The 16,098-nt window shown below is 41.9% G+C and overlaps 1 protein-coding gene across 5 annotated transcripts in view; it reads right to left on the bottom strand.

The window, feature by feature from the left end:
* Positions 1–15,331, bottom strand: part of ARHGAP22 (Rho GTPase activating protein 22) — a 154,322-nt gene extending 138,991 nt beyond the window's left edge. For 4 of the 5 annotated variants that reach the window (XR_011740303.1, XM_071811953.1, XM_071811954.1 and 1 more), the window contains exon 1: positions 2,722–2,831. Coding sequence is in view for 3 of the 5 variants with exons in the window: in XM_071811953.1 (XP_071668054.1) it covers positions 2,722–2,755 (34 nt within the window). In the remaining 2 variants the exon portion in view is untranslated. Of the gene's footprint in view, positions 1–2,721; positions 2,832–14,989 lie in introns of those variants that run through there. The other variant, XM_071811955.1, reaches the window with a different exon arrangement.
* Between the last annotated feature and the right edge of the window lie 767 nt (positions 15,332–16,098).

Here is a 16,098-nt window from a genome sequence, read left to right as displayed (position 1 = left end):
GAAAATATATGTTTTCCATGCAGCCACTTATTTCAGAATCCTGGACTCTGCCAAATGCTGTACATCAGACATTGTAGATGAAAAAATAATGCAAAATCCATTCAGGCCTAGCCAGGATGAATGATTTTCCAGAAGACCCCTTTATGCACATGAAGATTTTCAGTTTGTGAGATTTTACACCTTCCTATGTCTTATGAAAACATAATGTACCTCTGAACTCATGTTTCTGAGTTACAGATGCAAGTTTGCTGATGGAACAGCAAGGATTGCATTATACTTGACAGTTACCTCCAGTAAGGCAAATTATCTTTGTTCTCTACCATACCTTTCAGAGATACTAAGAACTATGCCCCAGATATCAGGCTCAAGTCCAGACTCAGCATTATCAAAAGCCTGAATGTTTTTAAATCCAGGAGCTTTCTTAAGGACCATCCGCAAGAAAAATAGAAATGGCAGATTCAGACATTTCAAGTGAAGGTTTAAAGGTACATTCTCAGTAGACATTTGGAAATACAAGGGGAGATGGTAAAGCATTCCAATTTACACAGATGCAGGGAGCCTGAAGCAAAGAGCTGGACACACGTGCAAGGTGGTTTGAGTAATTCAACCACAAGAAATCTATGCCGAATATATGGACATCCCTAGCTTTCACTTTATTGCTGCCTCCCATCACACTCAAGTGAAACCACAGGCTGCACCCAGAGTATCTTTCCTTGCCCTTTTTCTTCATTCTGTCAGCTCAGAGAAGTCATGCTGCCTTCCTTACACAAACAAGTCCTTAATGGCAGAGCTAACAGCCACTACCCTGAGAAGTCACCCCAAGCTCATGCAGCAGCTTGCAGCAGATCTTCTGCCTTTGTTGATGCTAACCATCAGCAAGAGATTCTCTAGCCCTCTCAGTAGTTTGCTTGCCCATCATTTACCATGTGAACCTTCATTAGCAATCTCAGTTGAGAGTCCGGGGAGCATAACTACCATTTCACAGCCAACTCAGTCGCAAGGTGGGATGCTTACCTTCAAGAAGCACCTAGTATCTTTGACACTGCCTGTTTAGAGCTCCTGTGAACAAGAGCTATAGAAGAACCTTGCAGGATTTGGCCCTACTTGGTAATCTTTGTAAGAGGTTACCAGTGTTTTGCACTGCATTGCAAAAGCAGAAAAGTTCCTGAAGTTTGAAACTTCAAGCCATTGAGCCAGCTCTTTTCAGGAGTTCTAATTTCACTCAGAAATAAATGTACCACTGCACAGCTAAACCTTGAGAGGATGACATATACTGCTGTAAATTGAAATTGAATCACAAAGGTACACTACGGTTTGTTCCCCAAGCATCAGTACCCCACAGGGATCTAGAATAATATCTGTCCCATAACTAGATTTCAATATATATTGATATAAAAGTCTCTTCCAAATGAATTGAAGAAAGTGGAAGAATGGCAGGCATGCAGTTATGAGAGCCTATGCTCCTTGCTCTGACACAGACTACCTGTACTGCTCTGGTCACATCATTTAACTTATAGCTCATCATTAAAGACTGGAAGGAGATTAGACACCCCTTAAAAGGGAGAGACAGCACCTATGAAAGACATGCTGAACTTCTACAAAATTGTGTAACTAAAAAATAAGTACTTATGACTTTACTGTGGGTGAGGCTGTACATATCTGATCCTGACACGTGCAAATGGCAGGAAGCTTCTTCCAAGATACTAACAGCTATTTAATGGGCTGTTGGTATTTTAAAGACTGTTCAGCGTGTAATACTGCTTTTGCATTTATGCTGCAAAGTGACATTCGGCTGGAAGTATCTGTCTCAGAATCACAGCAGCCAGGACCAGTGACACTTTCCTATTTTATAATGTGGGCATGGCAGAAGAAAGAACTCATCTTTACATACTTTTCTGACTACCCCTTCCTCTGCTCCTAAATGACATTAATCTAGCCTGTGTCTGATGGGCAGGAGGATAACCCTCTGAGACTGTCATTAGGCTGCGAATGGTAACGATGCTCAACAAATGCCATGTGAGATGAGGAACTGGTGCTGCAGCAGGAGATCACACCCTGCCAAAGCATCTCCTCCAGGCAATCAGTAGTGGGGACACAGGCTGTGTCCAGCCCCTGCTGATCACGTTACAAACACTGCATGCTACACCTCACAGGTCTGAACGACTGCTCCAAGCAGCTGTTGTAAACCCAGGGCAGATTTTGCTTCCTTCCTTCCTTCCCACAGCTCATGCCGAACGACTTCCCCACTTCTGCTTCCATCCCTGGAGGGATACCGTGCTGCAGCAAACCACCTCTCCAAGGTGCTGCAGGAAAACTTGCCACAACTGTCTCCGGCTGCTATAGTGAATTTCAGCATCAGAAACACAGCATTAGCAGCCAGCACAGGGTTGCAAATGCTCCATCGAGTCCAGAATGGAGTACAGTTTTTGAATTATCCCTGCTGCTCTGACCTGACACTGCAGGCGACGTTGGTGAACACAAGCACAGGTCTCCTCCTCTGCTTCATTCTTTCTGAGCCTTTGCAAACGCCGCTCACTCCTGCTGCCCTCCCCAGGGCCGGCTTGGGCCAGCGGGGCAGCAGCCTCGCTCTGCCGGAGGGTGGCCGCAGCTCGGGGGACCAGCGGGCAGGGGTCGAGGGTCTTCGCCACCGCCGGGACTTTGCCCCGTGTCGGCAGACTGTCCCCTCCCCACAACGCGAGCCGCAGGGGAAGACACACTCACCTCTCCTGGCCTGCCGGATCCTGGGGCTCAGCATGCTCCCGGCTGGGCGCGCCCACTGCCGGCAGCCTCAGCGGCCGGTCCCGGTCCCGGCCCCGGCCGCCGCCCCGCGCATCGCCGCGCTCCGCGCAAAAGCCACTTCAGCTCTGGCTCAGGGAAGAAGCTTCACATGGGGCTAAATAAACCCTAATGCATTATTTATCCGGCCTCGAATTAATTCTCATCCAAACTAGGCATTAAGTGCCTCGGTAATTACTGTCGATAAATCACTAACACGCAGACACGAGGGCTGGACCTGACTCCTTCTGCTAATTGGCCACGCATCAGTATTATTAATATGTCTCTTTCAGGGAGCAGCGCTGATCCCGCACTCCGCCTCTGCATCCTTCCTCCGGTCGTGCTCAACAGACGCTTTGACTCGACAAGGATCAGATCAGTAGCTGAATCTCTGCAAGCCCAAGCCAGGGAAGGAAAGGGCACAAAGCACACACACGGGCGTGCGTTAGGAGGAACACCAGGTGCGCTGGTCCAGAGGGCAGCGCCGTGCTGGGCTGCTGCTCAGCGCTGCGAGCCGGGAGCGCCCAGGGGCTGCGTTCCTCCTGGGGAGCTATTCCGGAGAGAGCCGGGGAGCTCAGAGAGAAACGACCCACTGCTCCCTACAAGGAAGAAAAATCTCCCTCGCCTGCACTGGCAGCCTGGCGGGATGGGCACAGGAGAATGCCATAACTCCATCTTAGCACCCATCATTTTTATTTGTGTTCCTTGCTAAGCTCTCTCTCACCCCTACCTGGTGAGGTGAGGCAAAGTCTGCAGTAAGTAATGGGGGGGAAGAAAGGACAAGCGTTTGATGAAATAGTTAGATACTATTAAATAGTATATATAAACTATAAATAGATAACTGGATGAAAACTGAATCTGAGTAATTGATGTATCCTGTCCATGGGCTGATCTTAGCACAACCTCCTTCCCTACCATCTCAATCTGCCTAACAGGTATTTCTGCAGTGTAGAAAAGTGGATAAATATTTCCCTGGCAAAACAGATGCCCTACAGTATAATCCTGCAGGTTTGTGTTGCTGAGTTGCATTGACAAAAAGCATCTGAAATTGGCAGCTTCCTCCTCTGCTGAGAAGATCCATCAAATCTTGGATACTGAATACTGGCCATCAGGTCATATCTCCAATAGTGGAAGAGCTTCCCTGGCCCTTTACAGAGGCTGTACTTCTCAATGTGCAGGTTGCAACAATAGCTGAGTTGGTCTGGACCTTTATCTGCTTTGGGTGCTGGTGGAACCAGCTGGTTAGAAGTGATAGTAAGTCTTTCGAATTCGTGGTGGCAGTCTCAGATTTAGACTCTTTTAAATGAGGCTAGAAGTGGGATCTGAGCTGTTGTTTCTGGAATATATGCGCTTCTCCAGTTATCTCCCTGCTGAGCATTTGTATTAGCTGGGCTTCAGCACAGTGAAGAGTAGCTGACTGGTGGCCCCTTGGCCAAGAAGGTTAGCAAGTGTCCTGGTACTGTGGATAACCAGCAAGAGCATTGACAGAGGGAAGTAGTGCTTCTGCCTTTCTGCCCAACCTCAGTCCCTGAATCGAAAAGTCATTCCTAATGACTTTCTTTCTGTCTCCATATTTTTAGCTTTTTTTTTTTTTGTCTGCCTTGATGCTGTTTATACACATCATTTTGCAATTTGAGCAGGAAGCCAAAAGCTGTGTGCAGTAAAACATGACAAGAGATAAAGTTAATTTAACTTTTAACCACATGGAAACATGGGACACTTCATCCTGCCAAGTCACTTCCCATGAAAGCTTGATTTCCTCTCTGAGGAAAGACATTATATAGGGACCTATATAAATAATAGATTATCATGCCCACAGGTAAAATGAAAACATTCAAAAAATAACAGCCAACCTCAATACTAAATGCTAACTTTGCAGGTTTTTTGGTTAAATAAGAAACTACTTTGTGCAAACAGAAATATCCAATTGATCCTCTTTGAAATGTTTTGCCCTGACTTAAACATTTTCAGCCCTTCTTAAAGCAATTTTCAAAATAGATTTATTTATTTATTTTTTAAGTGGGAAATTTCCTTTTTTTTTTTTTTTTTTTTTTTTTTTTTTTACGCACGTTAAACTCAAATTCAGACCTGAATTTCTCAGATGTACCATTTGGGGCAAATAAACTATTTACCAGGGAGGAAAAAAAAGCTACAAAAAAATGCCAGTTGAGAGAGGAAAAAAAAAAAGCAATCACCTCCAGCAAGTGGTTCCACGATGGCTGCAGTGCTTTGCTTTGACAATAGAGAGAATAGGTCCAATAGAAAGGTAGCCTAGCAGTGTCTAGAAGGAACCAGACCCGATGGGAATGTTTAATCCCTAAAATCTGTGTACTAAACTACTTAAACAGAGCAGAACAACTATATTTACCTTAATTCTCCTGTAAGCCTCTCAACCCCTTTCCCTCCCACAGTTAGTTTTTCAGGGTGTGTTTTGCTCAGGTGTACCAGTCCCAAAGAACCACATCTCACTGGGGCTCTGCACATGGAGCAGGGCTGGAAATGCACTTTTATCTACAGCCCAAGTAATCTCTTCATCTGCATGTGTCCCACACCACTGCCAGCTGCCCCTTCAACACACATACCTGGCAAGAAACTTCTTGAATATATACCCTTCTATATAAAAAGCCACTGTGTAAAAGGTGACAGAGCTCAGAGAAGTCTGTGGTGATGCAAGAGGGAAAAAAAGTTGAGTAAAGGCTGATTTAGTTTATTTTCCCTACATCAAGTTTTGCCTGACTCAGATGCTGCTTCCAAGAGACAGTGGTATTATGGCTTTAATTGCTTGTGAAGGACAGTAATTACAGTCTGAAGAGCACATACTTTAAGTATACTGAAGTTCATCTGGCAGTTCATCTGGGGACAATTATTTCAATGCAACAATTTTACCTTAAGTAAAGGATTGTGAAGTTGTGAAGAGTGAAGGAACAATCTGTGAACTTTCACTGTATTTGCATCAGATCACTCCCTGAATATGCAGTCATATAGTAGAAAAAAAAGGGATACTGGTTTAGCCCAGCCTGGGATATATTAGCCCCATTTTTCATTGCCAAACAAAAACTGGTAAGTACAGGGTGGCAGAACTGAGGAAAATAGAGATACAGTTCTCTGACACCGGTTAGAATCACAGAATAGAATCATAGAATCATTCCAGTTGGAAGAGACCCTCAGGATCATCAAGTCCAACCATAACCTAACCTGACTCTAGCACTAAACCATGTCCTTAAGAACCTCGGCTAAACACCTTTTAAACACTTCCAAGGATGGTGATTCAACCACTTCCCTGGGCAGCCTGTTCCAATTGCCTGACAACCCATTCCATTAAGGATTTTTTCCTAATATCCAATTTAAACCTCCCCTGGTGCAACTTCAGGTCATTACCTCTTGTCCTATCACTTGCTACTTGGGAGAAGAGACCAACACCCTTCATGCTACAAACCTCCTTTCAGGTAGCTGTAGAGACCTATAAGGTTTCCCCTCAACCTCCTTTTCTCAAGGCTAAAAAGCCCCATCTCCCTCAACCGCTCCTCATAAGATTCGTGCTCCAGGCCCCCCACCAGCTTTGTCACCCCCCTCTCCACTCTTTCTGGTACTTCAATGTCCTTCTTGTGATGAGGGAACCCTCTTACCTAGAAAAGGTGTCCTTGAAGGGAGTTTGAAAACACCCTAATAAGACAATTTAGACAGAAATGCCAGAAGATGCATTTAAGCAAGCTCCCCATGTTGAGAGTATCTGAAATGGTGTGCTGAGTACTTGCACCAGCAATTCTGGGGAACACTTGCCTGCTGCTTCAGAATACAACTCACCTGTGTCCTCGCTATTGAAGCCTAGGGTTATAGTACAAGATAAATTCTTTCATAGAGGCAGAGAAGGAGTTACACTGGCATCACAACAAGTAGCAGAGTTATTCTTACACCTAAGCACATTCTACAAAGACAGCCCTGACCACCCTCACCCAGTCACCATCCACAACCTCTGCCCACAGGCCCAGGAGCTCCATTTAAGCCCAGGCTTTGAGCTTCACCTCTAGCCTGAGCTACTTTGTAGGAATATTGATCTCTAGGTCAGCTATACTGATTGTATGGGTCTGGACTGTGAGCTAGGGACTGTTTTCTCAGGTTGACTTCCTATCTGCCTTCTTGCTGAGGAACTACCTAGTAATTCCTGGATTGCATCTGATACTAGTAACCTTCATCCAGCCAAATTCTGACTATGAGCTGTGAGTGGTTTTCCTGGCTTGACCCTAGACCTGCTTCATCACCATGAATATGTTTGATGATCTGGACTCCTGGATGAACCTGACCATCATTTTTAAGTCTTTCTCCTTACCTCAATCAGGTACCACAGTACAACTGTGTCCTACCCTGCTGTGCTGTTCCCCACTTTCCCTTAGGGACCAAATGGCCATCGCTGGTCCTCCTATTCCAGAGCTAGGCTAAATTTAGCAGGTGTCTCAGAGAGACTTAAGAAACTGTTGAGCTGTAGGCGACAGGACTTTCATAACTGACTGATGTTTATATGTCTCTGTTTGTCCAAATCCAGAATGGCAGTTTATCATAGAGCGCTAAGCATCTACAAGGCTAGAAAACAGAAATCAGCTGACTAACTAAGGAGTAGAGAAGTGTACTCTTTGTCTCTTATACACATCTAAAAATAAATGTGCTCATTAGTTAACTGCTGTCTGTTTAGAATGTAGAAAAACTCTTCTGTATATCGTAAGTGTTCACCATTGATTGCTAAGCACACAAAAAAGGAAGGCGATGTGGCCTAAGGATTAGAAAATGTAAAGAGAGGGTGGAGTCATGGTCTCCAGCCTTAATCCCAACTGATTTCTGATGGTCAGAAGCAAGATATAAAGTCTGAGGTTGCATCCACCTCCATGCAGTGTTTTGAGACCTGGAAATGACAAGTTCTATCTAAATGCAGAGGGTGATAATAAGTTACTGCAGCAGGGACACTCGCAGAAAGATATGATTCATCTGTTGGCGCCAAGGCTGATAGCTGGAGGCTATGAAGCATGTCGGGTTCTTGAGATGGAAGAGTGCGTGGGCCAGTGAAGTTGCTGAATCTGTGTGGGGGGCATTGAAGGGATCTCTCTTTCCTCAGGCTGCACGCACAGCATGCTGCTACCTACCAATTATTACACATCATATCCTCTTTTCCTCCTCTTCATCTTCTGCTTCCATTTGCAGGCCAAGGACGTGTTGTAACGAGCTGATTGATATATTTTCTTTACTCATCAGCAAGATGGGTCTGGATCAGCGCCCAAGATCTAATCACCCTGGACTTTGGCACCCTTGAAATCCAGATCCAGTTTGTTTAGATTGCAACTTTGGTTACGATCTATTCTCATATGGTATAAAATGGAATTGATGGAAAAGGCTCCAAAGAAACAAGAAGGATCACGGTGTACCTTTTGATATCAACAACTGCAGCAGCATTGCCTCTGCAAGGCAAGCTAGAATCATTATATATACAGGAACCATGGGAATTATGCTGAAAAAAACTAGACAGTAAATTGACAACTTTTCAAGTATCCAATGACTAGAAGGAATTTCAGTTTGATATGACCCTTGTTTCCAGGCTAAGTGATCACCAGTTCAAACCTCTTGATGATGATGATGCCATCTGGTTTTCCAGGTGAAAACGGCCACTATTCTTTCAGCTGCCAGTAACCAGTGGTTTTATTGGCAGTCTAAGGAAATATAGCAAGAAATACTCAGGCTACAGAGAGTTCTCATGTTCTCCTTTTGAGATGTCCTCTCTACTACAAAGTAAGCTGATGGTGCAGGATGGGCAAAACTCTGCAGATGTTCTAGAGCAACTCTGAAAACAACTGGAAGCTCAAAGGTATTTTTGAAGAAAAATTAACAGTTCATTAAAAACTTTAATTCAGGAATTGTCTAAGGCCAAGAGATAAGAAATGGAGCAACTTCTTTGGGTTTGGCTGAAAATTAAGAAAATGCATAACCCTAATGGCATCTTGGGCTTCCCAGAGGTAATGCTTCCTGGAGGAGGCAGTAAATATGCCAAACACATCAAGACTACTGATAGAGGACAGAACTATGATCTCATGGAATTATGTTCAGGAATGAGGGGCAAGGTGGAGACTGTTAATGAGAATTACTCTGAATGTTTTGCAGAGTTAAAGTAGGCAATTTCTGGGTATCTTCATAATTCTTTTACAGTCACTATTCCTTCCACCTAATCACATTCCAAAAATAGGTGGAGTAATTAATCTTTCGTTTCAGGATATAAAAGTGAATCTCTAGAGGGCAGCTACAGCTTGAGAGAAGGCTACAATACAACTGTCAGAGGCTTCAGTGGGCAAGAAACTTGCCAAGTAGATATACTGCAGACAGCCAAAGATCGCTTTAATTTCTTTCTCCTCTGAAGTGATGAACATGCGCAAAGTGTACACATATCCCTGCAAGATCTCTCCTACTAATGCAGCAACTACCTGAAAGTCATTTGACTTTATGCAGAAGAGTGCTCTGTGAGTAAGAAGAATAGGTATTTTATTGAAATGACCTGCAAAAGCACTGTGAGAATTGTATGTTATTCTTCATAGTGGATAAATAAAGCCTGACTTTTTTTTCTTTCCCTATTTTTTTGTTTCTACTTGACAAACATCAAAGATGTTGATATGTCCTTTCTGGTTTTGCTAATACCAGTGGTCTCTGACCATGCTGAGTGTGCACTATACTAATGAGAAGTAAAGTCTTTTAACAGAAATTTCTGACTTCCAATAAGTTACTAGGCAGTGCAACTGAAGAGGTGCTAAAAGAAAGCCTGGAAAATTCTGAATTATCTGATAAAGATTTCCAACTTTCTTTTGTGACACACCTTCATACTTCAAACAGTGAGATGAAACATGGTCCTAGTTCTTATTTAAATTTTTACATTTTCTCTTCTGTACTAGTCTTTCTGATGTCACTTGTATTACACCAGGGCAACTCCAGGAATGGAGCTTGTGTGTCCCCTTCAATACCAGAATTTTTATTGCCATTGCAGTATTCCTAAAAGCAAAATTTTCTTCAGTAATGAAGGCAAACAAAGGGTTACTGAGACAGGGTGACTCCAAGTATTGCATCTCATTTGCCTTGTACAGGGTAAGGAGATAAATTACATATAAAATGAATACTAGTTGTATGGACAGCCAGTGCCTATCTTAAATTTGTGCCTAGATGGTAGCTTTATTAGTGAGTCAGACAGCAATCTTTTTACCTTTGCAATATCTATTGGAGACACCCTAGGGCAGATCAGAGACTCTGCATTATTTGTTTCTGCTCCATAGTAGATATTTTCCAGTATGAAATAGAAGCACAATGGTGCTGCAACTTGTGTCTCATAGCCAGGTAAAATACTGAGTAAAATAACAGGTAAATATAAACAATTTTTTTCCTGAACTGTACTTAGCTTGAAATCTGTTTCACATAGCTCAGATGTTAGAGGATGAGGACACATCACCTACAAGGAACGGTTGAGGGAGCCAGATTTGCTTAATCTGGCCCAGAGGCCAATGGGGGACCTAATAGCAGCCCACAACTAAACGGCATTTTCAAAGCCTTTGAAACAAAACACTTCTTCGTAGTGGCAGGTGCTAAAACAAAAATGAATGTCCCCGAGTTTCAGCTTAGAAACTCAGATTGAAGCCCAAGAAAATTTTTTTCACTGGGAGGGTGGTGTAGCACGGGGACAGACACTCACAGAAGAGGTGAGATCTCAGTCTTCAGAGGTTTTCAGGGTGGCTAGATTAATCTGCTTTGGTGCTAGCTCTGCTCCAAACAGAAAGCTGACCTAAGTAACCTTCAGAGGTCTCTTCTGTCCAATATTTTTCTGAGTCTGTCTGAAAGCTTGTTTTCACTGCTCTATCTGTTGGTCTACCAAAACACTACTTTTCTCTCAAGCCCTTGCCTCACTGTCATCTTCAGATCATCACAGGAGTAACAGAGCTGCTACTGAAATCAACCCCATCACATCAGAAAAACAGCAGCGGAAGGTCTCCCCTTCATCTTTGCCTCTTTCAAATGGATTATTTGTCTCTGAAAAATTCTCTATGAAATGAATTCTGATTTTCCCTGAACTTAATTTCGTGATTCCAATAAAGAAAAGCGTTTAAAGGCTTAACTTAAACCATGAGAGACTATTCATATGTTTCACATCAAAATACGTGCTCAACTGACCTCTGGATGAGAGTTTGTTGGAGTAGTTCACATTGCTTTGTATTATGGAAGCAAAGCACAGACCATCAAACATCAAAGGAAGCTACAGGACCAAGTCCCAGCTGGGTGTGCTGTCCAGCCCAGGTCTCTGATTCTAATTGTATTATCTACACAGTTATGTCTCCAGTTGTATCTTGACATAAGTCTGTTCTCACTCAGATCTCCCAACAAAATTTTTCTGTTTGAGTTTCTCTGGCATTCCTGGGACAGGTGGGATGTGAAAATTTGGAGAGATTACTAATTTTTCTCTAGTTCATGTGTTCCTCTACACTCCTAGACCCATCCTGCACCTTTGGCAACAGCGACAGCAATATATCCTTTAGTCAGGAGCTGCAGGACTCCATGAATCAGCCACATTAAAATGTGGTAACCCGGGCAATCACTTATCCTATCTGTCTTCTATGGGTCTAGAAGAAATTGAGTCCTTGATTCAGAGAAGAGGTACACAAATGCATTATTTAAAACTTAAATGCTATCTCTGCAGAAAGGATGTTTTTTTTTCTTTTAGTGGTAGGAACCAAAGAGCAGTACATGCATATTTTAGACACTGGGGACTGAGTCTGGCACTCTCAGGAACATATCTCCTCCTGCTGTCTCAGGGAAAAATATAGTCATTTAGGCAGATCTGATTCAAAATGAAACTAGGGTGAAAACTGGAGGCTAGGTGAAAAATGAAGGGAGCTAAAAATGTCAAATGTGCTGTTATTTTAACACTGACCCATTTTTCTTCTGTTTCAAATAATTTTAAGAAGGGGTGTGTGTGGAAATTTAAATGGAGTTGTAATTATTACTGACATATGGACTTGGGTATTTGAGGTCCAGGTAATATCTGTGGCTCTGGCACTGCCTGGCCCTGTATGTATCACTTCAATTCTTAATGTCACTGTTCCCAGTCTGAAAAACGGCAATTGTAATATTGACCTCTCTGAGAAACTTTTCAAGATGTAGGAAAGAAAAATGTGCAATAAAATGAGTTTAATATAAGTAACATAACTTATTAAGCAAAAATGTGACCTGAAAATTTCTTCCCATAAATATTTTTGGATCAAAATGTAACAAAAAAATGTGAAAAGCTGTGTTTTGGTGTTTGTTTGTTTTGTTTGTTTTTGTTTTTAAATAATGATGTCAGCATTTCTACGGAGGAAAAATAATTTAGAGATCATAGGCTTTTAAAATCAACATTCAGTTTAGAGCAAATATTATCCTAACAAAAGTGATCTTAATTTTGGTAGTCAACCTCTCATTTACAAGGATGCCTGTTTCCCAGAAGATAAAAAATACTTCTTCCATTTCCCTGTCCCAATATTAATATGTGGAGCAGGCTTTTTTTGGCCTGTCCAACTGAGTAATTATACAAATGTTTTCTCAGATATTATTTCCTCTGGAGGTCCATTGCAGCTGCAATGTAATGAATCTATGTAGAGATACCTAATCTGAAAATTTGTAGCACCAAAAAACCCCATAGTTCTATATCCTTAGCAAGACAGTTCCCAAGCTTGTGTTCCTGCAGGGAATTAACAGCTTGGGAAAAAAAAAACATGTACTGAAAAGCTTCATATTACTGGATTTACAGAGACAGAACCGAACTGTTCATTAAGGTTGTATGAATAGTGGGTTTTGTTTAAAAACAATCAAAAATACCTCTAAAAATTCTTAACTCCCCACAAATGATCTTCGTCTCAGGATATTCTGATTTTTTGTTACACTATATTTAGCCTTACTAGTATTTTTTGTTCAATGTTTAAATGAAAAATACTTTTCCAAAACAAAATATTGACTAGTTTAATTTTGAAAGTAATGAAAAAGCCCTCTTTTTTTTTTTTTTAATAACCTTTGCCAAAGCTGACCCAATTTACAAGTACTTTGCTTCCACCCAAAGGTTGATTCTTCATTCACAATCTTTTGTCTGCTCTGCTACATGCTGACGCCTTTATGATCTGTGCCCTTAGAGTGAGAGGGTCAGAGCAGACCACTGTTTTCCAAGTGCCCTCTCTGCTGGGTGCCCAGCTGAAACCTGTCCATTCCAGAGGCTAGTGGGAGTGCGAAAATATAATCCTATAAATGCTCAAAATTCCGAAAGTAAGTAAACAGGAAAGTGAGTCATTGTATTTTGTGTTGGGATAAATTCCTGTCTCATTATTCGAGACTGGGGAAAAGAAATGTAAGCTGCAATCATAACATGAAAATGAACGACATACCTGCAACTAGATAGGATTTGTTTAGCCTCAAGTACCGGCAGACCTCGAAAGCTCTTCTGTCGTACTGCCACCTGCTGTCACTCAGAGAAGGTGAAAACACAAAAGGTGCTCGGATGGAAGACTGCCCATATTACTGCCCAGACCCACAAACCAAGTAATGTCTGGAGCTGGGACAGAGGCTAAAAGATGCAAGATGGAGTTTTGCATTTGTGGTCTGTCTGGACAAAGCATAATAGGTGCTTAGGAAAGGAAGAGCTCTGACCATCTCTGGCAGTAATGCCTGTACGGGGCAAGGACAGGCTGTTTGGTGATGGGTTTGTTGTTTTTTTTTTTTTAATCTCATCTCACTTGAGAAAAAAAGTTTAATGGAAATGAAAAATGATAAGAACTCAAATAGAAATAAAAGTACCACTAGAGCCTGGAATGGCTATGTTAAGTATTTAATCATATACTTGTCATCTATGCATTTAGAATGGCTTTTAAGATGGATCCAATCTCTGAGCTACTTCTCCAGTTGTGCAGAATAAAACACAAGCCATGAGACTGACTCGGGCCAATTTTTTTGCACTGGTAACTCTGCCAATGTTCCGAACACAGGTTCTGGTACTAATTTGTGGCTACATAGTTGGCATGAAGGGTACATAAACCTCGCAGATTACATTCTGAATGTATGCTGATCCCAAACTTTTACAAGGTAGATTCTGCTTCCTTCAAGTTACGGGCATCTGCACATTCCTCTAAGCATTGTGTAGTGACCAATGTACTAGATACAAAACAATTATTTAAGTTTCACCTGATCACTGGTGTCTGTTTTTTAGACATCTTAACAACTCCTATTACTGAATAAGCCTTCTTAGACCTCCATGTGAAGCCTGCCACTCACATTTCCCTGCTAACAGAGGGGCAGTTCTTCCAGGCAGAGGTAGCCCTAGACACCCCGTGTGTGAAATGGCAGCCTAACATGCAGCCTTGCAGAAGGAATTTGCTGGGTTACCAGTTCTGAGCTGCTGTTCTCCAGCCCAGGAAAGGTATCACAGCAAAAGGGGCTGCAACCTGACACAGCTGCTGCGGAGTCTGTTGCACTTCCCTCTTTTGGTGAGCCTCTCTGCAAGGTAACTACTGCATTCTTTTACCAGTTCCTCCTTTACTTCCATGTGGTAGCAGCCTCTGCTTCAAATTTGAAAGCTGTGCTTTCAAGTTCTGCTGAATACACTGAGCTCACAAATTATTATGTAGACAATGACTAATTTCTTGTTGCTCTACTTTGCTGCTTTAACAAAGATTTATACATGTTTAGTGCTAGGGTTTCATTTCAATTGCAGCAGGAGCAATTTTGTGTATCCTTATAGGTCAAGTTATTAGCACAGAAGAAAACACTAACGTAGAATCTGGATATAAATTAAGAAGAGATTAAGGAGATGTTTCTTATTAGACTAAAACAAAGTTATCTGAATACCCTAAAAACAATCCTTTCCTAGGAAAAAAATAAAGGAAACCACAGTCTCTAGGGAAACTACTCAGCTTCAGTAATTGTTGTTTTAAGCCAGAGCATACCAGGTAGCAAAACTACTGCTTTAATCAGTTTGTCTCCACTCCTATCCAGATTTTTGTGGCAAAAGCTAGCAACCAAATGCAATTGGAGTATTAATTTTGTAAACAAAGAATTAAAGAAAGGAGAAGATATACATGAGTGTAGTTCAAAGAGCTAGAAGAGTATTTGTAGAAAAGTCAGGCTAGTCCGTGAATGGGGTGTGACAGCTCGTTAAGCATGCTCATTAGCTATTTGGAGGTACCTGAGTAGTTATCACTGTGGGAAAGCAGCCTTCCTGGAGACTTGCAGAGAGTCTCTGTGGGTGCAGCTCATAGGAGAGCAAGGTCACAGGAGCAGAAGATTATAAATAGACGTGTGAGCTGCAAAAGGAAAAACAATAATAGTTAGTAAGGGACACATCAGAGATAGAGAAATATCTGCTCTCATACTTGTGTTGCAAGGATTTTGCTTAATTTGTCTGGTCTGAACTTCAGGCTCCCTGTTTCCTCTAAGATGATGATGAGAGTTGCTGCAGGCTGTGCAAGCCACATGACGTCCTTGCAGAGACCAAAGGGGTCTTAAACAGGAACTAGGACCAGTTTTTGAGACTTAAGAAAGTGGTGGTGTCTGCAGAGGTTTTGGTGCTGCTTTGCAGAGAGTGAAAAGAGTAAATCATCCAAGAAAATAGCTCTTGGTTAATATGTGTAATTATATTCTGTGCTTTTGGCTGTGGCTGTGTTTGGGAGTAGTGTCTTCTGGTAAGTGGTATGTGTTAAAGTTTACCTTTCTGTTTTGTTAATATTTGTAAAAATTTTCTTGCAGAGCTTCTGTAACATGATCCTTGATTTGATAACTTTCAAGTTGATTATGAAAACAATGAATTCCTGTGTATCCTGTAGTAGAAAGTTAATCTGAGGTACAGGAGGGGAGAGAAGTGTTATGACATTATATTCTCCATTAGCTGTTTGACTTCCTCAGTCTCATTAGACTAACACGCCTTTTAGTGTGGAAATCATGTGTTCTGTCAAGCTGCCTTAAAAATTGTCATGCACAACATTTTTCTAGTCAGTAGGTGGCATTTAATCAAAACAGCAGATTCCCAGAGGAAATTTTCATATTTGATACGTTTTTCTTCGGGGGGGGGGGGGGGGGTGGGCAGGGAGAAGATGCTGTTCATTTGATCAAGGTGTTTGACACTCAAACAAGAATGTTTGCTCTTTCATTACAACCAATTTTAAAATGTAGCTTCTTTTTCTTGGGTTTTTAAAAGCTGATCTTGTTTTGCTAACTCTGCAATTATTTTGGTGGCATTTAGTTATGCAAAGAATTTTCTAAAAATTAATTTAAAAATAGTTAGGGTATTTCTGAGAT

Source organism: Patagioenas fasciata, chromosome 8 (genome assembly GCF_037038585.1).
Source record: "Patagioenas fasciata isolate bPatFas1 chromosome 8, bPatFas1.hap1, whole genome shotgun sequence".
NCBI lineage: Eukaryota > Metazoa > Chordata > Aves > Columbiformes > Columbidae > Patagioenas > Patagioenas fasciata.
Note: the sequence above shows the minus strand (reverse complement) of the source record. Positions and strands in the feature narration are given on the sequence as shown.